This window comes from Protomyctophum bolini, assembly GCF_963924005.1.
Source record: "Protomyctophum bolini genome assembly, chromosome: 6".
Classification (NCBI taxonomy): Eukaryota; Metazoa; Chordata; class Actinopteri; order Myctophiformes; family Myctophidae; genus Protomyctophum; species Protomyctophum bolini.
The window spans coordinates 25740442-25764253 of NC_137867.1; the positions used below are offsets into that span (position 1 = coordinate 25740442).

General features: G+C 42.3%; 2 protein-coding genes across 5 annotated transcripts; both read right to left on the bottom strand.

Annotated features, from left to right (window-relative positions):
* Positions 1-678: 678 nt before the first annotated feature.
* Positions 679-12183, bottom strand: vcp (valosin containing protein). Of its 2 annotated transcripts, none has more exons than XM_080766140.1 (17): positions 12007-12183; positions 10791-10902; positions 9844-10016; positions 9616-9758; positions 9380-9510; positions 9154-9285; positions 8931-9033; positions 7947-8080; positions 7733-7868; positions 3563-3675; positions 3153-3317; positions 2931-3053; positions 2626-2838; positions 2175-2483; positions 1687-1842; positions 1418-1572; positions 679-1210 (listed from the first exon to the last, which is right to left on the bottom strand). In XM_080766140.1, the coding sequence occupies exons 1-17, from the start codon at positions 12021-12023 to the stop codon at positions 1099-1101; spliced, it is 2427 nt and encodes an 808-aa protein (XP_080622266.1). In that variant the 5' UTR covers positions 12024-12183; the 3' UTR covers positions 679-1098. The 2 variants fall into 2 exon arrangements, with proteins under 2 accessions (XP_080622266.1, XP_080622265.1); XM_080766139.1 differs by having other exon boundaries at positions 3548-3675.
* Positions 12184-12529: 346 nt separating this feature from the next.
* On the bottom strand, positions 12530-20074 carry fancg (FA complementation group G). Of its 3 annotated transcripts, none has more exons than XM_080766175.1 (14): positions 19906-20074; positions 19148-19244; positions 18897-19022; positions 18608-18780; positions 18006-18156; positions 17040-17170; positions 16770-16916; positions 16443-16603; positions 16227-16293; positions 15741-16069; positions 15619-15659; positions 15297-15470; positions 15093-15207; positions 12530-13653 (listed from the first exon to the last, which is right to left on the bottom strand). In XM_080766175.1, exons 1-14 carry the CDS (start codon positions 19978-19980, stop codon positions 13560-13562), a joined length of 1881 nt encoding a protein of 626 aa, XP_080622301.1. In that variant the 5' UTR covers positions 19981-20074; the 3' UTR covers positions 12530-13559. The 3 variants fall into 3 exon arrangements, with proteins under 3 accessions (XP_080622301.1, XP_080622300.1, XP_080622302.1); XM_080766174.1 differs by having other exon boundaries at positions 18006-18159; XM_080766176.1 differs by lacking the exon at positions 19906-20074 and having other exon boundaries at positions 18006-18159; positions 18897-18945; positions 19148-19208.
* Positions 20075-23812: the final 3738 nt, after the last annotated feature.

Here is a 23812-nt window from a genome sequence, read left to right on the forward strand (position 1 = left end):
GGGCCCCTGTACTGCTTACTGCCCTATCAGAGAGCGCCAAATTAAATCTCACTTAGTTTTAGTGGGTTTTTTTCTTCTCCTTCTCCTGCCAAAAATAGCTGTTCTGGCTGAACCGTGCAGTCGGTTTTCGCGAAACGCGGTAATCTGGTAGAGGGCCATGCCAAACGGTGACTGTGAAGCCCATGACCATTGGCCAAATGGTGGCGCTATAGCACTCAATTGAAAATGCTAACTTTGAACGTGTGTATCTCATGAACCGTTTGACAATGACACTTTGATACACATGTCTCCTCGTGCTGAACAACTTTCGTGTTCTGACTTTTGACCTGACCTTTAGATCACCCGCTTTAGATTTCACTTCTACACATGAAATTTGGACCTATACGGACAAAAAAAAATCAGTTTTTATGAGCCAATGAAAATTGGTGGTTTGTGAAAATTCTTCTGCCTCTACATGGGTTCAAATCCGGGTAGCGTCAACTCAGCCCGTGATTCTTATTTGGCATATTGTTATTGCGTAGTCTTCTTTCTTGGTCCCGCCTTATCGCTGCTATATTTTTTTACTATCCTTTTAGCATCATTGTATAATCGTACCACTGTACTATTTGCAAAACGTTAAGTATCAAAAGAACTAATCACATTCAATCTAGTTAGTGAAAAAAAGACACATCAGCAACATTTCCATTTTGAGAGATTTTATTTTCAACAACATAACCTTGACAAACTCTTAATACATTATATGCTACTGTTCATAAAAAAAAGAGGAAGTAATTAGCAATGTTTTTTTCTTCTTTCATATAGTCTAGCAGAGAATCCCATCACAAAAGCCATTCGTGTAGTTGTGATATACTGAGAATGAGGCCACTCAACAACCCTCCCCGTTCAACGGCAAACAATCTTTCAATTTCCAAACCCTAACCTTGTCCCCAACCAACAGCTAAGCCAGAGCAAACCAAGCGGCTACATGCTTTCTCCACCCGAGGGAAATTATACAAAAAAGGAACACATGAAAGAAGCACAAAGTCCTAAAAATGTGGAATCTGGTGAGATTTTGTACAGGTGTGATCCCAGGACTGGCCACTGAGGGGCAGTATATGCTTATCCGTAAAGGTCATCATCGTTGTCTTCATTGAAAACAGGGCCAATGCCTGTGCCCCCTGACCCCTGGCTGCCAGGACCGGTGCCCCCTGCACCTGTACTTGAGGGAAACCTGTCAGGAGAGACGGGGGGGGGGACGGGGGGGGGGGGAATAGTAGACATGTTACAATGTGACCATAACAAGGCTGCAAAAGTACAATTCCTCAGCAGAGTCCTGAAACTACAGACTACATTTGTCTTTTCAACAAAATCGCAATCAATTTACACCTTTTTGAAAATCCGATTTGTTAAAAAAAAACAAAGAAAAAGTCAAACATACCTGAAGGAGCCGAAGCCACGGCTCTGCTGCAGCGTCTGTGCGAACATTTCATATTTGCGGATGTCATTGTCACTGACAGAGCGACGAGCGAAGCGCATGGCCTCCTCAAAGTGGTCCTTCCTGATCTCAGGCACTGGGTCGTCTTCCTCTACTTCCTACAAACATAAATTAGGGGAGAGATGCTCTTTGAGATGAACTTTCAAAAGGCAGAACAGCAATGGTGGATGAAGATGGAAATGTGAATGAAAGAGAGAAAGTACAACACTGACCATAGCTGATGGATTAGTCTGCCGCTCCCGCTCTCTGCGGATCTCATTCTCAATGCTCTCTCTGATGGCCAGCTTACACGCCCGCTGGCAGATCTCTGTGAGATCAGCTCCAGAGAAGCCGTTGGTCATCTTAGCCAGGAAGTCAAGATCAACATCCTGTAAGATACAAGAAATGAGGTCAGAAACCAATGAGTAAGAATATGAGAGAATATTAATCATTTCTTCTTCAAACTGCTCAGCCAATCACAGGAGGGAGCCAAGTAAAATAGTAAAGACAGCATTCAAATAAATTGTGGTCATTAAACAGTCAATGCACTTTGTCCTTTTCTGTAACAGGACATATTCTGTGGCAGAGTTATTTTTATATTGAGACATTTGCCATTAAAAATGGTAGTGGGGAATTCTGAGATTTCTTGTGGACATTTCTGCCCATTTTGTTTGTCATTATGTGTGGGTTATTTAATATTTTCCATAGAAGCAGTGGTCACCTTGCTGATTGGGCTCTTGCGAAGGTTGGCCTTGAGGATATTGATCCTGCTCTTCTCGTCAGGCAGGGGAATGTAGATTAGCTGGTCCAGACGGCCAGGTCTCAGGATGGCGGGGTCGATGATGTCAGGTCTGTTGGTGGCTCCAATGATAAAGACGTTCTTCTTGCTGGACATGCCGTCCATCTCGGTCAGGATCTGGTTGATGACACGGTCAGCAGCTCCACCACCATCTCCGACGTTGCCACCACGGGCCTTGGCTATTGAGTCCAGCTCATCGAAAAACAGGACACAAGGGGCCGCTTGACGAGCCTGGGTTCAAACAAACAAATGTGTTAACTTGAAGGCCACAGCAAGTGGGCCATTATCTAGCCATTTCAATTGACAATCCATAACATTTATCTTATACACCCACATCACAATTCAGAATATTGCAGCAGTTACATAATCTCACCTTGTCAAAGATCTCTCTGACGTTGGCCTCTGACTCTCCAAACCACATAGTGAGAAGCTCAGGTCCTTTGATGGAGATGAAGTTAGCCTGGCATTCATTAGCAATGGCCTTGGCCAGCAGGGTCTTACCACAACCAGGGGGTCCGTAGAACAGCACACCCTTTGATGGGGTCATGCCAAACTTCAGGAACTTGTCCGGGTGTTCCACTGGATACTGAGGACAGGAGGAGAATTTTTGATTGATCATAATAAAAGCTGCATATTGTGTTGTGCCGGTTTCAGTCACATATCTGCGGAGTGGCATACCTGCACCAGCTCCTGCAGCTCCCTCTTGACATCATCCAGACCTCCGATGTCTTCCCAGGTGATGTTGGGAACCTCAACCACAGTCTCCCTCAATGCTGATGGGTTGCTCTGACTTAGGGCCCACTGGAATAATGGGATGAACCATGATGTTAGGGAGAGCTCAACACAGGTCACGTGAAACTTCATTCATAAAACCACATGCCTCCTCTTTACTGTTCTCACCTTGAAGTCATCCATAGTGACAGCCAGGGAGTTCATGACTTCAGCGTCAATGGTCTCATCCTCCAGGTCAATCAGGTCCATCTTCTTTCTGATTGCCTGCAGAGCTGCCTCAGAGCACAGAGCAGCCAGATCTGCACCCACATGTCCATGAGTCTCATTGGCCACCTGGATATACAAAGAAATGGATGAAAGTATGGAAAGTACCCGGGGCTTAATCCATTTCTTTGTATATCTAGGTGGCAAATGAGACCCATGAGACATGTGGGTGCAGATATGAATCTGCAATTCCTCCGACTACATATTAATAATCACAACCACTGATGGTCACCCAGATGTCCTGAAAATATCCTTCAGCACTGCAGCTATTCCCTTAAGATCAGGTTCCACCAGGTTACCTTTGCAAGGTCTACCTGTTCAAGGTCAACATCATCAGCCAGCTTCATGTTCTTTGTGTGAATCTGAAGGATCTCCAGTCTGCCTGTTGCATCAGGAATGCCAATGTCCACCTCTCTATCGAAACGCCCTGGAAGGGGGGGGGGGGACGAAAATTAGTGGTACAAATGCCATTGCCAAAAATCTAAACATTATGTGCCTTTGTCGGAATTCTCCATCATTTAATGTACTTTATTGATACTACTTTTAACACTGGCCCGGTTGCTAGGCAATGCCTTGCATTTTTCATCACATCGCAATATTAAGGTTTCTGGCGAAAGATAAACATTGTGAGCTAATGCACAATGGCGGTCTGCAAGCGGGGAAAACGAAAGTGACCAATTCCAGTTGGTGCAGCAAACTACCCTCTATGGCCACTTGTTAAATACATCCCTTCAGTCCAAACAATCACACGGTCCGTTTGATCCTAATAAAACTGATGCTTCTCTACTTCAAAATCTAATTCTCGTCCAGTTACCGGTAGTTACTTTGACACAAATGTATAAAACATTGGGTCCAAACAATAAAAAACCCATGAATCAAAAACTTTAAAAAGGTACAATACATTAAAATATACAATACACAATAAAGAATCCCTTTACAACAGGAGCTTTCTATTGCTCCACAAGTGACAGGCAGGCATGTACAGTAGCATACGCAAAGTCTCTCCGTTAGTGCCCACAAAGAGTGAGCTTAAATCAATACCGTCATGTCCATATTTCAGTCTGATATCTTGTGTGAGGGGACACACCAGTATGTGCCGTTCGTTTTGTATACCAGTCTCACATTGGCAAAACCGCTGTTCAGGTGGTATGCGGCTCCATCTTCCCATTTCCACACGCAGTCTATGAGCGGACAACCGAAACCGTGTAAAGGTTATCCTCAAAGTAAGGTGTACTGCTGGTGCTGGTATAGAGTGGGTGAACAGATAGATCTGGGTTGATGGCTTGGTATGTCTTATATCTTGTTCCCTCTTTGGATTGTAATTTATGAATCACGTCCCTTCGGTCACTCTCAATATGATCTTGTTTTTCCATTATCTCAGATAAATGAGAATACATGACTTTTTCAGCAACTGAAGAACATACCACAAGGGGTCATCAAGCATGCCATTCCACTAATGTATGTTGGTGAAGAACCTGGCTTGCTTTTCTCTTACCAAAGCTTGCATTGAAGGCAGTCCTGCTTTTAACAGGCAGGTTAAGTTAGGGGTAGTAACCCTCACCCCAAGTAGGGATTTCACTCCAGCCATGTAGAGAGTTTCAGACTTCAAGGCGATTTTCAACCAACCCATACAATATACCGGTAGCTGATGAGAAAGCAGCCTCAAAAACCGTACACAGAATGGAGCATCATAGTTGGTGGTCAGGAAGATAATCAGTTTGTTTAGGTGCTTTGTCTTCTCCTTTGCATGTAGGGCAAGTGAGTTTTGGGCATTTTCATCAGCAGTGAAGATGGAAACCTCCACTATGTTTTATGGAAAATAAACAGTGAAGGTAAACAACGTTGTGCCAAGATAATCCTGACGCAAGCGGGAAAGTGATTAAAAGTTTCCATTCACAGACATTCATCTGGTGTTCTCACTCACTTCCTTAGTCTATCAAAACGGAATGTAGCAGTGGCACAATAATCATTTTATTTCGATTAGTTTTCATGATCATGGGACATTCTTGGCTTAATTTGAGGAAAATGGCACTGAACAATGAATCAATTTGATTTTGTTTGAAATATTGCTCTGGTGCAATCTGAAGTTTTCCTTTGTTTATGTGCTATGGCCCTGCTTACCAGAAACATTCAGTTTCGATTCCTATAAAATGAGCCAATCAACTGATGCCAAATACTAATGTTCTTGACATCGTTTGGTGGTTTCAGTTTCAATTTCAAAGTATGTAATAAAGGATTAAAACTCTGTTTGCCAATGCAAATATGACAACACTTGCCAGTAGTGGACACCACCAAGAAAAGCATTTTAGTGCATGTCTCGCAGAATCTGAATCTCCATCACTTGATTTCTGATTATGAATCCATTAATCTTTCCCCTCTTATTTAATTAGCTACCCTTGATGTACCTTTTGTTTCATCCGTCTCTCCTAAGCTTCCTTTCCTTATAATAATGATTTGCATTTTTATAGCGCTTTTTCAAGTGTTTAAAGCGCTTTACAATGGTTCATTCATTCATACATTGGGAGGTGAAGTGGTCGACACCAGCGTCCTCACTTCCCACATTCATACACCAATGGTGGCAAGCTCACACCGACCAACTCATTGTAGGCAACCTGACGAAGACCCATAAGGGTCGAAATGTTGTTGCTTCAGTCTTCAATAAAGTTTCCTGGGGGCTCAAGAAACTGTGCAGACTGCCTTTCTTTTTCACAAGAACTAAAATTAACCATCCCCACCCCAGCTTAAAATGTATTTTAATACAGTACAGTATGTGGACCAAATTCCACTCCAGGTAGCAGGGTTTCCCCAGAGCTTTTTAATTCTATACATTTTTATTCAATGAAAACTCTGGTACTCAGGGAAACTGCTGTTGCTAAAACTTTTTTTTCTTTTCTACAGCAAGACATGCAGCTGTGAGCTCTGTTGTTTTGTTTGGTTGTTCGCCAACTTCAGTACTAATTCATGGGAGGCGGCCTTTTTTCCGACAGCATTCTAGCCGACGGGGCAACGATCCGATCCGCAGCGGGGGGACATTTGCTGCGATGCGAAAAAGCGATGGTCCGACATGCGCTGCTCCCGTGCTTGCGGTTAGGGTTAGGTTAGGATTGAGGTTTCGGATCAATATGCTGTCGGAAAAAAGACCTGCACCCCCAATTCATTCCTGGCTGATTGTTTTCATATCATATACAAGCCTACTGTACGTGGGTTTTGCCGTCATCCTCACTCGTGTCGGTGCGGTGTGCGGCGGACCGGCGGTGGCACTAGCAGCATTCAAGACAGATTTTCTTTGGGAAAAGCATAATGCGATATGCCTCATACGCTCAATGGGGACAACTACAGTGTGTAAATACTTTTACTATTGGTGAGTTGATTATGTAGTTTGTTCAACAAGTTAGATTGGAGACGTGTCGTCGTGTCGTCCGGTACAGTAAAGTATAGCAGGAGTTCCTCCTCACTCTGCCCAATATTATCCAGTTTGGTGACAGTCAAACTACAGTAGCTCTTGCCGTGATTTCATGTTTCTTCATGCTTATCCAACAAAAGTGCAGGCGTACGGCATTATTAAAAATAAACAGCTATGCCGCACGATCATAGTTATAATAGTAGCGATGGAGTTAAGTAGTTGATCATCTGATTCATAGCCTGGCAGCCTTCTAGCTAGCAAACCTAGTATGTAATCATAACCTCCTCCTAGCTTGTAGCTCCTTCTAAAAACCAAAGGAACTGTGGTTGTAACTTGTTGAACATTTAGGGTTGTATGAAAAACATCACATCGTTCATTCCTCCTCCTCCCTGCTCCAGTCTCCACCTGAACAAACATTGTGAACAACGAAACATGCTATGCTGCTCCGTAGAAAGGTCTTGCGCATCAAAAAATAGAAGATCTACAAGCTCACAACGCGTCCATCCGATCCGTGAGTCATTGTGGACTTGCAACTTTGATTTGAAACAACTGAGCTACTTTCAGCCAATCAGAGTGGCATTCAACGTAATCTAGTAAGAGAGTGTTGACTCCCACTGCAACAATGGAATGCGGAAGTGCTCATTCTATCTCAATGGGATAGTTCCAATGTTCGGAACTATAGCCCATAGGTACCTGCCTTGCGGTGAGATCAAAGTGTGTCGCCACTCTCTTACTATTCCACTCGGCCTGCATTTACCGGCTCTGTTTTGCAGTTAATCCTTCACTCGCTGGCTGTTTCAGAACACGATGTTTTAATGCTTGATTGGAAAAAATATCCTATTTTACCGCCGACTAATCGGCTATAAATCGATTGTAAATAAAACTGATGGTAGTCGAGTCGACTATAAAAAAATCACGTTTGGTTAATGCCCTATTACAGACAAGAGTGGTTTTAAACTAAATACTGGATTAGTCATGGGCACCAATCACAACTCTGCTCACCCTCTCCAAAAAGGCATTTAGCACCTCATCAACTTTCTTCCTGGGGACCCGTTTTAAGCATAGAGAAATGTGTATTTACCGAATCTCCTAAGAGCTGGATCAATGCTGTTGGGTCTGTTGGTGGCAGCCATGACAATGACATGAGCTCTCTGCTTCAGACCGTCCATCAGGGTGAGTAGCTGAGACACGATGCGCCTCTCCACCTCTCCATGAGTCTACACACACACAAGCACAACAGTTACTAAAAACAATAGAACACCATTAAAGTCACAATTTAGTTTCCCTCTCCTGACCTTCTCTCTCTTGGGGGCGATGGCATCAAGCTCATCAATGAAGATGATGGCAGGTGCATTCTTCTCCGCTTCCTCAAAAGCCTTTCTCAAGTTACTCTCACTTTCTCCAGCCAGCTTACTCATGATTTCAGGGCCTGGAACAAAGGAACAAACATTTAGTTCAGAAAAGTGTGTCATTTGAAATACACACAAACAAGGATGTGTGTATTTGAAATACACACATACAGCCAGTGTTTCATTTATATTGTTAAACTATGCCTATAAATGGGAGATGAACACTGATCCTGGAACAATTAGATAACTCCTCTTTGGGATTATGGACTAGCTTGGCTAGATTAAATTCCTTTTTTGTTTTAACCACAAACAAAAAAGCTGCATAGTAAAACAAAGGATGTGGGTCAATTCAAACAAATGTATGAACACATTGCTCAATTCACATAAACTGGTTAACCATATACTGTGGCCATTAACTCTAAAGTTCTAGAATGTTCTATACAACTAGCTAAAGAAACCCTTTGCCAACTAGGACAAGGTGAACAGATTGAAGGTGAACTTTGACCTCTGTGTAGGCATAACTATGGTAGAGTGAACAGAATAATGTCTCCATGGGAAAGTCCACAAGAAGTGTGGGCAGAAGTGTGATACTGGTCAATTAGAATAACATTCAAAATAAAAGCGGCATAGTAACCACCTAGTTAGTAGTTTGTGAAGGTTTTTAAAACCATTTAATTGGGATATGACAAGTTGTCACAGACGCCTTTTATTTTAACTCAAAAGCAGGGGTCAACCTTTCATATGACCTTTCATGTCCGATATGATGCAGGTTTTGTGGATTAATTAAAGATCACTGAGGGAGCTCCTGTGGTGAGAATTGATGGATGACACTTTACCACACACAGTCAGTGGAGGAGTACTGGGATTTGCCATCAAATATGACAATATAAAAAGGCATGGCATGTTGTGTTTTATTGCTCAAGTTCACACCATTAATGAGGAAGAAGAAGGCTCCAGTTTCATTTGCCACAGCTCTAGCAATCAGGGTCTTTCCTGTTCCAGGGGGTCCATACAGCAGGATACCACGTGGTGGCTGGAGAGGGAGGAGGTTTTTATGACATTATCCATCAATATAAATGAATTTAGGTACATGTTACAGCACATGTGTGTAGAGCTAAACAAAGGTGAAGATCACTTGCTCAATGCACCTCACCTTGACTCCAATTGCCTTGAACAGTGCAGGGTGTCTAAGAGGCAGCTCCACCATCTCTTTGATCTGAGCTAGCTGCTTCCTCACGCCTCCAATGTCATCATAGCCAACCTCATTCAGGGACTCCTCCTCATCCTGCACACACAAAAGATCAGATCCAATTTTCAATGCGCAATCTTGACAAAGTCATAACACCGACGTCCGACACTGCAAGCTGTCTGCTACTCACCTCTCTCCTAATGGGCTCCCCCTCACAGTGGATGACTGTGTCAGGGGCAACAATGCAGTAGGGGGAGGGATCAGTCTCTACCACCTTGAACTCGACAGCACGCATGCCTCCCCTGACCAGGAAGATGTCACCTTCAGAGGCACAAGGGAAGGATAAAAAAAAGTTATATTCATGCCCTTATCTGGTACCATATTGCAGTTGCACTTCATTTCTAACCAGGTTGATCTGATACTTGCCTTTGCGAATGGGTCTGTACGCCTCTAGGAAGTAAGGCTTGAGGTAGACCTCAAACAGGTTTCCAGTAATTCCTTCTACCGTGTCATCTATTGGGAGCACATGGATCCTTTTTCCATATTTCACATCAGGACATGGTTGAATGCTAGAGGGGGTGGAGGGGTACAGTTAATGTCATCATCTAGTTTAACTAAAGTTATCTAAAGTTATAGACACCCAAGTTTCCCCACCTGATGACGTCCCCCAGACGGACCCTCAGATTGTTGCGGACAACCCTGTTCATGCGGACCTTTTCATCAGAACAGGTGTCGTCAGACAGAACAATGCACACAGTCTCCCTCCTTTTCTTTCCCTTCATCAGCACCGTGTCCCCACGGAAGAGCTGCAGCTCGTCCATCTTGGTCTGAATGAAAATTTGAATAAACTTTAAGTCAGGGCATAGATAGATATTGATCCTGAAGAGGAATTTTAGCCACCCAGAGGCAGCACAGCAGCTGTTAGTTACAGATGCAGAGTAAGGAAGGTACTGTCAGATACAGCAATACATTGTGCATAAGACTTTGTTGCCAGATACAGCAATCTACTACATAATGCGCCACATCTCTGCGTACGTGTGTGCGTACGGTTGTAATGCACGTAACTCGAGAACCGTTTGACCCACCAACTTCACATTCAACACAAGCGTTCCACACCCCCACAGGGGGTGCAGTGCCAGGTATCGAGTCGGTCGGATCCACGGTTCTCCAGAACCACCACAAAAGGCTCTGGTCAGGCTCTGCCTAATGAGGCAAACCCCTTTCACCTGTGCAATTTCCAGCCTCTGCCTCAGCCAATTGAGGCTCAACCAATCAGGCTCTGCCAGTGGGCCGAATTGATTGCAAAGTACACTTTTCAGTTTGCAGTCTTCACACAGATATCCATGTGGGGTTGACAGTTAAAAAAGGGGCTATGATAACGTATATCATTAGGTTCCCAAGTTGCATCGTTCCCAAGTAGGCCGGTGGCCGACGGGCACGTACAGGTCTAGTACAAAAATAAATAAGCATCAACAACATTGAAATGAGCTTTACAGAAATCAGATCTATCTATCCATTTATCTATCTATATATAAGCCAGTTTATGATCACATTTGAAGTCAATTGAATGTCAGTGTGTGATACAAATGTAGAATTGCTACCTGAGAGAGAGAGACCACACTATTGTCCTCATTGATAGATTCATCGACAATCAGTCTGTTAGGCCTGCTCTTCTGTTTCAGAATGGCAGTTGAAAGATCATCATTTTTGGTGCTGTGAAAGACAGATTACGATTTGGTTATTGAATGATTGGAATAACTTTCATGCAAGTCCTACACGCTTTGGTTGTCAAAACACAGTACCAGTAACAGAAAACCATGGTCCTTCATGCGCAACAGCTAAAGCGTGGAAAATAACTCCATCGGATATCATATTTCTGTCGACAAATTTCACTGTAATTATTGAAATAGCAGGACGGTTCTAGAAACCCCGTGGTACTTTGAGCATGTTTCATAGTTTCTGTTTCGTGTTGTTTATCTGGCTAGCGTTAGCCCCTCTCGGCTAGCTAGCTGACTGGAGAGTGAGCAAGCCCAGATGACACAGCAAAAGGATTAAAAAAAAACTTTATTTTCACCCTTTGAAAAAACACTACAGACAATACATATTAATTCACTGACAATTTAAATGTACAGCCCAAACACTTCAAATAAATGTCAGGCGACTACGCATTTCACTTGTATCGAAATGGAACCCTTTTAAATGTTTATCAGATGAAACGAATACAAGCTAGCAGCTAAGTTAGCATGCTAGGCTGGTGCAATGATGAATGGCTTTTGACAGCTTCCCATCTACAGCTAGCATGGACCAAAAAAATGACCTTCCATTCTAGCGTTAACCAAACAGACCAAGGGATGATTCTTTAGTTGACTGTTAGTTAGTAGTTTAGAGGTGACATTAAAACCGGGACAGGCCAACATGCCGGTGCGGAGATGGCTTTGGCCTTGATCTAAGGCTAAGCTAACGCTACGCTGTTAGCGCAGCAGCGTTAAACTGTGCTTTGTGGAGGACCACGGAAATTTGTTGTCACTTTTCCCCCCCCGTGTTGTCGCACCATTCCCCCAAAGTGACACCGCACTGCCGCGTTCGTCGTTGTTGACAGGACAAGTAACGTTAATGTGTAGTTAGTAACGTTGCCACTTAAATGCGAAGGCTGAGACAACTGACCCAATTAGCTAACCTAGCTAGCGAACCGGACAGTTTCATTACATTCACACGACGAGCTAACAAGCTAACTTTATAACCAAACAACGCATCCTGGCGTTAGCCGAGCTGAGGGCATCGCATGACGTTTACATTTTACAACACGGTTGTACTTACTCCCCTCCAGAGGCCATGGTCGTCCACCTGGAATAATATGTATATAAATAAAGAAAATCTAGCTAAATGTTGTCGAAGATGAATCAGTCCTTGTTTCTGTCTAATTTGCGTGGAAAGAGCCGTTTCCTCGCATTTCTTTATAGTTGTACCGTGGCCTGGGACAGTTCTACAGTCTGATTGGCTGTCGGGCGTCCATCGGTTTTGTTAAACGTCCAGAGACACGCCTACTGCTTTGCACAGCCACTGAAACGAGCCACTGGCGTGACGTGTCCTGAAATATTATGAAACTTTGGCCAGTTGGAGATGAGTGAGATGTCCTTGTGTTTGTTAACTACATTCCTATTGGTCTAATGACGCCTGTCACTAGACGTCTGTCTTCCAATTAAGTCACACCGCGTTGATAGAACGAAGGGTTGTGAAAAACAATATTGTTATAAAATTGGGATTTTTGCATCATACACTCAGTACACAGGCTTTTATTTTCGTTCTCTACGGCTAAAAAAATAAAACAGTAAACATAACCACAAGATAAAATAAATACTTTTATTAAACATTTCAGAAAACAATGCCAACAAGTTACAACCATTATTTAGTTATTTTACATTCATGAACACAACAAAATGGTCTTGGTAGTGGTGGGTACTGGTAGTGTGTGGGCACAATTCTTGCCCATATGGTACATTTATTTGACAAATGAAATATGGGGCCAAATATGCACCAAACTTATTTTGGTGTAACGTTAAGACAAATGACAGATTAAACCAGTGTGCCGTGTCACCATTTAGCCATCCATCCATCTCAAGTTGTCATCACTCATCAGTCCCAAGTAGTGAGACATTACCAGACAATTATACAAAAATACAGATAGATTTCACATATTATAATAACAGTTTAGTTTACATACAAAATCCTATTGCCCAAATGTTTCTACAATACACAAAAGTACTCAGGCTATACATCTGTCATTACCATCTAATGCAGGTGTTCAACGCTTTTGGCGGGGGACCCCGCAAATGCTTTGACCATGTCTCGCGACCCCCACCCCCAATACAAATTGGCCGCTACAATAACCTTAATATAAAAATACATCATAAATACTGAAACTAAGAATATAGTGATTTATTTAACCTTAACAAAAACCTTTTTGTTTTAGCCAAAAAATATCACTTACCCTACTGTACCTTTAGGAAATTTTATGAACTCCTGATCTAATGAGGCGACCCTTTTCTACAACAAAGGATTGCAGAAAAAAAAGATATCTACCATAAATGTTCTTTGTCTGCACTCTGGGGTACATAAAAACAAACCTGATGGTGTTGTTGAAAATATCAAAATGTGTGTTCATTTGGTAATAGTAAAATTATGAAGATGAGCCATGTTTGCACGAGATGTTACACTTACACTGAAATCAATCTGCAAACATGGGTCTTGTTTGGTGTGTAGGTTTTCTTTATTTTTGCTTAAATGACAAACTTTTGATCCAGCACCCAGCCTAAGAGGTTTGGGATGTCTTCTGCACATTGGAATAATCTGAAGTGTATTATTCTGGCCCTCTATGTGTGAGTGAGTTTCTCTATTCTGTGACGGAGGTCAGTGGGGTCCAGGGTGGGGCCAGAGTGGAGGTCCTGTAGGTATAGAGGAAGACTCCTGGAATACAAAACATAGACATTTAGATATTCTAAAATTGGAGCCTATAACATGGCTTTAAATTAGATTATTGAGGGGCCCCTTCTATATCCAGCTTTTGGTGTCTGTCCACAAACTTTGTCCTACACAAACATTAAATTCTCATTGATAATGAATGGAGAATTTTACGTCATAGTGTGTGAGCAAATAGACATAGGTCCAAATTCACAACGGCGCTTACGCTCATAACATTACGTGACGTGGGCGGAAAGGCATTTACGTGGATTTCCCACATTCATTTGGAATTCATGGAAATGGCCGTGAACTTGACGCTCACGTAGGTTGGTCGGAAACTCCGTCAAATCCTACGGGACCTCTGTAGGTGGCGGACAAATCTACGCAAGCGTTCAGAAGGCTTTAGTCTTCATGCTGAATCAATAAATAGTTCCCAAATCGCAGATAAAATATGTAGGCATGTGTCCCTAACATTGTTCAACACATAAAAAATAAAAAAAGCCTATATATAAAAACATGAAAAATGAATAGGGCTATATAGCCCTATATAAAAAATAGAAGACCACATTTGCCTAATGAATGGCATCAGCGTGTTTGAAAGTCGGCCAGTCATATCATAGTTTTAAGCCAGCTCACCTCCACTCGCGCTTGTTCACAAACATGACGGACAGACTTTATAATAATGTATTGATATTGATCACATGGATGGATGCCACACACAATAGTTTAACTCACTGGATAAACTCACTGGATTATAATTTCTTCAGACAAGAGGATCCCAGGCCTACGAGGTTATTCACTTATGAATGTATCTAGGCTACTGTTCTTTATCACGCTTTATGTCAGTTTGTACATATATAGTAGCCTACAGTGGTAATATACAATGGTGCAAAAATGACATAACATAAAAGCCCTAACTGTCCTGCTCCTACGGCACATGTGTAGAATTATAATAGAGTGCAGGCTATATTCATAGCAGCGGCTGCTGTGATTTCTTTCCAGCAATCATTTTTATTGTAATTTGTGAAGTCGCTATATAGTCTGCGGCTACAAAGCCTTTTTTCTGCTGTCTGCTGAGTCATGCTTGAAGCCTTTTATGGTGCGATATGGGGCGTGGATCTTATACTCTAAGGCGTGGATCAATGCAGATGAGGTTGTCGGGTGCTTTTCCGATCACTTTGCACCCGCTGCATTCAGTATGACATACACCTGCGATACGCCTGTGCACCTGTGGTACACACCACTCTCTGAATAACACGCCATCTCAACGTAGCTTGATCGGACGGATAAATACGATATCTGTTTCCGCCACAGTGTAACGGTGGCATATTTCTTTTTAATGAATTTGGCCCATAGTGTGTAGTTTACGTCATGATGAAGTGGCACTTAGCCTTCAATCTTCCAATGAGTAGCTAAGACATTGAATACTAATAATGGCATCTTACTCTACAGAGGACTCTGTAGCATAGCCCCATGTCTTTTCCCAGCAGGATACAGCCTCCCGTTTCCTCCCCAGCCTCCATAGTACCTCACCAAGCCACTGTCCTGCATTCACACACTCTGGGGGACAGAAGATGATCACATCAGACTCGTACATAAAAGAAGGGTTATATAAAAATAGATTCAGATTGTATGTAATGATGCTGTGCCTGGTGACGCCTGTAGGCCGAGTTGGAGGTCTCGGAGTGCTTCTCTCAGTTGGTCCCTTTGGGTGAAGCTGATACCCCTTCCAGCTAGTGAGAGCCCTTTCAGCCTCTGCAGTGTATTCAAGCGAGACGCTTGACTGCCAACAATGTCAACACAGGGAATCTGGGGTTGAAAACCTATGGTTGGACATTGAGACTATGAGCTATATATAAAAATACCTATCAAATCCCTATAAATGTGTATTGGGTGTGTAAAAAGACACTCCCTCTCTCTAAAATAAAAATAAAAGTACAGGCTGAGAAAAACAAAACAAAAGAAACTCACCTTTCTTTTTAACCTGCACCTTCACAAGTAGATTGATAGACCTAAAAAATATGTATATTCACATATTTGTGCAGTATGACAATGGTGAATGGCATTGCAACAGTAAATGGCATCCTTCTAACCTTGTGTACAGAGTCACAGCATTTTTCCAGTCCTTCAGGTAGGCCTGACAGTGAGCCTGCAGGAGAAGGGCAGTCCCAGACCAGAGCAGCATCCCCAGTCTGTCCTGGTCTGTGCTACTGCCTAGCCTGTCTGTAGAACCAAGCTCAACATCACAATCTCCTACAGGCTCCTCTAACACCAGCTTCTCTGGCAGCAACTCCAGTGTTGTGTTGATGACCTCATCACACAGTGCCATGCAGTCAGCTGGTCGCCGGGCTAAAAGCAAGGCAGCACCAGCCTCCAGATAGAGCTCAGGTAACCTGGGGAGGGGAAGGCCCTCAGCATGGACCTGACACATAGTACACACAAGTAAAATACTCAAAATGTGAGTGTAAAAATATGCTCTGACAGAATATCATGGTTTCATATATTAGAAATAAACGTTAATATAAATATAATAATAAATGTTAAAATGACAGTGTTGTGCAGTCTGTTTGAATCCTTACAGTGTGCTGGTCACCTGACTGAAGGGTGGCCAGTAGGTCCAGGTAATGTTCTACACCCTCTGACACCCTGTGTAAAGTGAACAGCACACACAGCCAATTAACAAATTATGGCAATAATCAATAGCATGCTACACTCAAACCAAATGCGTTTTTGAGATACTGAACAGTCAAGGCTGTCCATACAGGAGTGTAGCAGACAGACACTGGTCTTCATACCTGCCATGGAGAACACTCTTCAATGCCAGACTGTGAAGTATGCTGAGAGAGGAGGGTACTAAGAGCAGACGACTCAGGGATTGGCTGCGGAGTAGCAAGGAAGGGTACAGGAGATTGCTTCCCATTTGGCCAATCTCTGTACTATGAGGCAACATCAGCATCTGGACAGCAAAGAAATCTTCATTTATTTTTAAATTGTTTTTACATTTTAGAGTTGTATGCCTATAATGACATGCTCAAAATAGGGATGCCAGCTTGAAAGTGTTTAATGTGACAAAATAGATATGTGAACACAAAAGACTTTTCATCTGTCTGTGTATTACATACTGAGTGCAGCAGCTGCAGAGCTTGTATCTCAGCCTTTGTGTTGCCCAGTTGTCTATAGATCAGCATGCTCTGGTACAGAGCACACACACAGTTGGAATCTGTCTCCAATGCCTTCCTGTAACACTGCACTGCCATCTGCAGGCAACCCTGTTTGATAATAAACAAAAAACATTCCCAATATTGATAAATGCTTCAAGCCGGATGGACAAATTAGCATTAGAATTGGCTTTACATAATCCTAAAAGTCTTTTTGTTTCTTTGTTTGTGTACCATATGGGCAAGGCAGAGGCCTGAGAGGAGGTGTGTGTTTGCCAGGAGAGTTCTAGGGGCAGGAAGTGAGAAAATGTTTTGGAGAATAGACAAAGCTTCAGAGCTGCGAGCCTCGCTCAGCAACTCTACACCTGAAATGAAAAAAACAAAAAACTAAATATATTTCTTGGTGCATTTTATGCTATTTCAGATAAGGATAGCTAAGGATAGAGACAGGAATCCAAGGGCGTGGTTAGAGGAGGTGAGAGGAGACGTAAGTGAGACAAGGGCCAAATTCCAATACCCACTCGAATGGAATTTGGCTAAGATGGAATTGGATAAATGGTAAATGGTGCATTTATATAGCGCAACTTTAGACCTGGAGGCGTGGTCATACTCTTTGGCCACTCAGAATAGCCAAATGGCATTGATCACGCCTCCAGGTCTTAAATTAAGTAATAAGACCTGGTTCTTAAGACACGCAAAATACAGCCCAGTTTATTATCGCAAGAACGATGGCTTCCATTTTCGCATTGCAACTTTTCAGGACTAGAAAGCCTGCAGTTTCTATTAGCTTGGATTCCCTATCGATGATGTCACTGGTGGACGGGTTTCTGAACTTCCCACAGCACTCCTATGAGACACAGACTGGGTAGGGAAAACAATGTGGTATTTTATCATGAACATTAGTGAGGACCAATTATATGAAGATACGTTGAAAGTGGTGAAGTGGTCCTTTAAGCCGGTGTGCATGTTACAATAAATAAAAAAAAGTCACACTCGCACGCTTATCATCATACATTATCCTCAATATGTACTTTGCGCTATGGGGTGATCAGCCAATGTTTGTGTTCACACAGACACCGGGAAGCTGGGCATAGGATGGGCTAGAGCCCCACAAAAATAACAAGACATTTACTCTCTTTTCATAACTGATTATGTCTGGTGCAACCTTAACCAGTAACAACCTCCCTGATGGATACAAACCTTGAGCAATGGCGGTGCAGATCTGCAGTAGATCTCTTAGTTCTCTGGGCTCCAACACAACTAGTGGTGTTTCAGGAAACTCACTCAATGTCACACAGCTCTTTCCAGTCTCCATTCCAGTAACCAGTTCCTCAGACAGAGATGACAGCTCCTCCTCAAAGGCAAAATTACATTTTTACTACTAAATGGTCTGTATTTCCATTGCACTATTATCCAAATCTCTTTAAATGTGTGTTACATTTATCCATTCAAAACAGTATCAAGGACACTTCAACACAGACATGGCCAGGAGGAGCCAGGAATAAAACCGTGAAACTTCTGACTCCCAGGCAGCCACTCTACCTCCTAAGCCACTGCCGGCTGCTGCAATACTATTAGTTGACATGTGTAGTCATACCAGTATACAGTACTCTAAAGCCAATTCAATGTGTATATCCTAATAATTTATAGAACTGACAAAAATATTATCTCCTATTTAATATAGCCTGCTATGTAAATGTTGCTGAAGCAATGAATAGCTAGTCATTTAACTAAGCTGCAATGGCAAAGACAAAGACACATGAAAAGGTTTTCTTTTTTTATACTAAGATTCAGTGGCACACCTGGAAATCCTGGATGGCTTTTAGTTTGCAGGTGGACAGCCAGATGGCCCACTGCAGGCAGAACAGCTGCTTTGTGGAGGAATACAAAACAGACTTTCCCAGGGATTTGAGAGCTGCTCGCCAAAACAAAAGTGGGTCTAAAACCAATGGTTGACCCCCAAACATCCCTTGAGCTGATGAGAGAGGGTAAAAGAGTAGCGTTGTGGTCATTTGAGTGATTCATGCCATGGTTTAACAGAGATAACACGAATCCTGATATTATGGGCTTACAAACAATCTCATTGTGTACCTCTCTCCAGGCCCTGTATGAGGAGAAGCTCTGCCTCTGGATACTGCATCTGAGTGAGGGAGAGCACACTGGCATTATACACCACTGTTAGCTCCAGCTGGGCATGATCTGCTGCAGTGGGGACACCTGTGGAAGAGTGGAAGGAAAGGACAAACAGGTGATAAAGGAGTCTGTAGGGAAAAAAAGGCAGATATTGTGCCTGTAATTGTATGTAAAAAGAAAATGCCTGTGTATTAAAACAAATGCACCACCTTGAATCGTCCTTAAAAGTTTGTGAAACTCAGAAGAATACAATCTAAGCGTGCTCTGGTCATGATCTTGGATGAAGGTGTCTCCTCTTTCTTGTTGCTGAAAAAATTAAGTGGAAGAAAGGCTGAACCAATTCAGTGAGTAATAGTAACTACTAAGTTAGCTTGATAGAGTAATTTATTATCTTGAACTGTGGTGTGTTAGCAGCATTGAACTACAGTAAGCTAGTAATACTAATGTAGGCCCACACCTGTGTAAAACAAAAACAAAACTAATTTAGCAAAATTCATAGTAGCCTATACTAGCTCTTGTCCATAGCCTTCTACTACTTCTACGATTCTGCCCGCGCATTAGAGCTATGGACCAGAGCTAGTAGCCTACATCCCTTGAGTGTAACCAGGCTGAATGTGCACCTATGGTGCATAACCTTACACAGCATTGACTGTCTTGATCATCTTGTAATGGCAACATAAACGCCATGGCTTCCATTGTGGCCCATTAACATTCAAACAAATGGACCAAAACACTACTATATGGTATGCTTATCTCTAGGTTGGCTATGATCCGATATTAGTGATATACATTGCGTATTCCATAGAGCCAAGTGAGCCAACCATGGCTGTGTATTATCCATAATATACTCAGCCATAGTGGCTATGGAATACTGTACATGTAGCCTACATGCAGTCATGCAATGATCAGCCATTTCATTTGACTGCATCAACAATGTACTGGCTATCCACTATCCAGCTGATCTTACCTTCCATTTGCGAACTAGATCGTTATTTTCTTGGGTCCATCTATTTAATAAAGAGATGGGCTTTATACTGGTCATATTGCGAGCTAGTCATCTGCTTGTTGTCAACATCAGTGACCTGTCTAGGCTGTCTCGTATCTTACTCTAAGGTTAAAACATAGCTAATTCTTGTTCGAACTTCCCCCTCTTGCTCTTGATAACAGGAAGTATACGGTAACTGATTTCTCAGAGCTCCATTGCCCTCTGTTGGACAAAATAGAACGGAATGTTCAAACGAACAGCCCCTTGTCGTTCTCACAAACGCCCAGGAGATGGTGCTCTTGAAAAGGAAAAGATATATTCTGGAAACTTAAATCAATGCATCGATGCATCATGATTCATGTTCATGACTATGAAATTCTTTCGGCAAGCAAACACAAATGTGGTATTTTGGTGAGTGTGACACACACACACACACACACACACACACACACACACACACACACACACACACACACACACACACACACACACACACACACACACACACACACACACACACACACTCACTCACTCACTCACTCACACACACACACACACACACACACACACACACACACACACACTCACGGTCTCTCTCACACACACACACACACACACACACACACACACACACACACACACACACACACACACACACACACACACACACTTTGAAGATGTAGTGGTGGCATGTTACCCCATGCAAACATCTAAAACGAGGTAATCTAATCCAAGACCTAATTGTATTACAGCTGAGTCATGTCTATGTTTGCCAGACTGCCGTTTCTTCTTGTCCCTGCCAAGGTGACTGACTCTATTTCTCCTGCTCCTATGCCACCCACTCAATCAATTAATCACATCCACCCCTTTCCCTCCCTTGTGTTATTATTTCTATACCTCCACTCCAAATGAGGTCCTTTCATTAATCTCCTCTCTCTCTCTCTCTCTCTCTCTCTCTCTCTCTCTCTCTCTCTCTCTCTCTCTCTCTCTCTCTCTCTCTCTCTCTCTCTCTCTCTCTCTCTCTTGCTCTCGCTCTCTCTGTCTCTCTCTCTCTCTCTCTCTCTCTGTCTCTCTCTCTCCATGACCCTGTCAATGTCATTTATTTGGAGAGACTTCAAATACCATTTGCACCGAAAAGCTTTTTATAGAAATCCTATTGTGATTAATTAAATCGTGGCATCAACCACCAGATGGCTTTTCATTTTGGGGAATTATGCTGCTAAAATGTTGCTGTAATTGTTGTCACACTGTCCAAGGTCTCTGCAGGAAATTATGAACATTATGGGCGTTCAATTGGTTTCCAAAAAATCAACCTCCACCAAAATGTATTGTTAAAAATTGACCAGATACTATAATAGCCAATATTGTGAGCACAATAATCTGCAATATAAACAGCACAAGGTCGTGTGCACGCATCCGCTGGGTGATGGCAGACTGCTGGGAGAGCGCTGGCGCTTTGGCATGGGGGTCAGATCAATATATGAAATTAATTCTGTACTGGCCATATGGAGCGTGTCTTGAGTGTACATGTACAGGGTTTGATGGGGTCAGATGAACATATGGAATGAATTCTGTATTGGCCATATATGGAGCGTGTCACGAGGCGTGGCGGACAGACGGACTGACTGACAGGTTTTGCAGGTTTTCATAGTAAACTGCGACCTACAGTCACAGTAACAAAAGGTGACAAGAGGTAACACTTAAACTTAATTTACACTAAGTTTAGGGAGTTATCATTGTGTCTTCCTCTGGAAAGAATCACGTATACTTTGAAGAATAAACAGAAGATGTTTGATAAGATATGGGGAAGGTTTATCCAATATATTACGGTTAATGATTTATCTTATTTAATGGTGGAAACTGAAATTGTTGACTCTGTTGTTGTACCATTCAAGTGCCATTATTTTATTATACTGTATTTATATATGTATGTACTGTATGTTAGTGTTTTGTTTTGTGTTTGTTTTTCATTTTAAGTGATTGTATTGTATTGTCTGTATTATGTATTGTTTTGTTGTATTGTCCCAAAAAAAAGAAAAATGCAATAAATATATTGTTAAAAAAATGAAGAGACAGCAGCATTACATTTCTACTGCCAGGGAATGCCATTTGACATTTGATGACATGGACAAGTTCAAGTTCTTTATTAATGTCCAGTTAGATAGGCAGTTCATAGAGGTTTGTAACATGAAGACAGTGCAGAACAGCAACAGAAATGTGACAACATAGCATGAGCACATCTGTGCAATTGATAAAAAGGATAAGAAAATAAAAGTGTAGCCAACCAAGTACAGTACAAAGTGATTGCATCATTACTACTAAACATCATCATCTTCTTCATCATCATCATCACAGTTTTTTTACCTTCTTCCGGCAGCATTGACTGCTCGGATCGAGGCAGGGTATTTGTAACTGTTTTTTGTGGTCCTAGGGACACACAAGCGAATGCCAGATGGCAGCAGCATATACTCCGAACTGAGTGGGTGGGCACTATTTGAGCGGATATACAGGGCTTTTTTGAGCAGCTGACTATTATAAAATAAATCAAGGCTCTCCAATTGGATGGCAGTAATTTTAGAAGCAGTTTTCACAATTCTCCCAAGAGAATTTTTATCCTTGATAACGAGGTTACTGTACCAACAGATAGTTGAGTAGACACTATAGAGCAGTTTTATCAGGCTTTTGTCAACATTAAACCTAGCCAATTGTCTTAGACAGTAAAGACGTTGCTGGCCCTTTTTGCACAGTATGTCAGTGTTTGCATCAAATTTCAAGTTATTGTCGTTAATCGTGCCAAGATACTTATAACTGGGCACAATTTCCACTGGCTGGCCCTGGATGACACTGTTCTGGATAGGACGGGGGGTACGTCTAAAGTCGATACAGATCTGTTTCGTTTTTGAGATGTTAAGTTTGAGGAAGGCATCACTGCACCAAGACAGGAAATAATTCATGACCTGCCCATGGCCATCCTCGTCATTGCCAAGCAGGCTGATGATGACAGAGTCGTCAGCGTACTTGACGATTAATCTGTTGTCGTGATTACTGTGACAGTCATTAGTATATAAAATATACAAGAGGGCAGAAAGAAAGACCACATCACAGACCACATCACTAATCAGAAACATGGACCTCTACGGTGGCCGCCCATGGGTCACAGACAAGGTCCGAGAGAGAAGAATGAGGCTGCAGGGACAGCCATGGTTACAGTTGAAAAAAGCCAAACAGAGATTTATTTAAAATCCTTAACAAAACTAATTTCAAGTGAGGTGTGTGTATAGGTCAGTTCAAACAATATGCTAATGAATTAATGCACCTTGAGTCGAAACCAATTAAGCCAACAAACATCTCTTGTTTATTATAACCTATTACCTTAACTTTTGACCCAAATCATCTCATTTTTTTTCCCTCCTTATAAATCAAACCTTGAATGCCATATTTATGTCACATTGTCACCACAAAACATGACACTTGCTACTCCTCTCTGTTCATATGAGTTTGTTATAGACTCAGAGGGATGCTGCTAGGCATGTTATTTTGGTCCTGGATGCTTCCCTTCCCCTGGAATGCTGAGATGTGAGATAAAGTTACAGTGAATACAATACTATACAATACTGTATTATAGGGGAGGGAGAGAGCCCTGGCCCCGGCGCACAGTCACTTCAGTAAGAGGCTGAGAGCACATACAGCAGCAATCACATGAGAATAGTTAGTACAGAAAATGACTGCTGATCTATCCATTCTTGAATAGAGAAGAGAGGCAAATATGCACCCTTCTCTCTTCACTGTTCCTTTAAGATATGCGGAGTGAACTCATCCACCCTCTCTCTCTCTGTGTGTGTGTGTGTGTGTGTGTGTGTGTGTGTGTGTGTGTGTGTGTGTGTGTGTG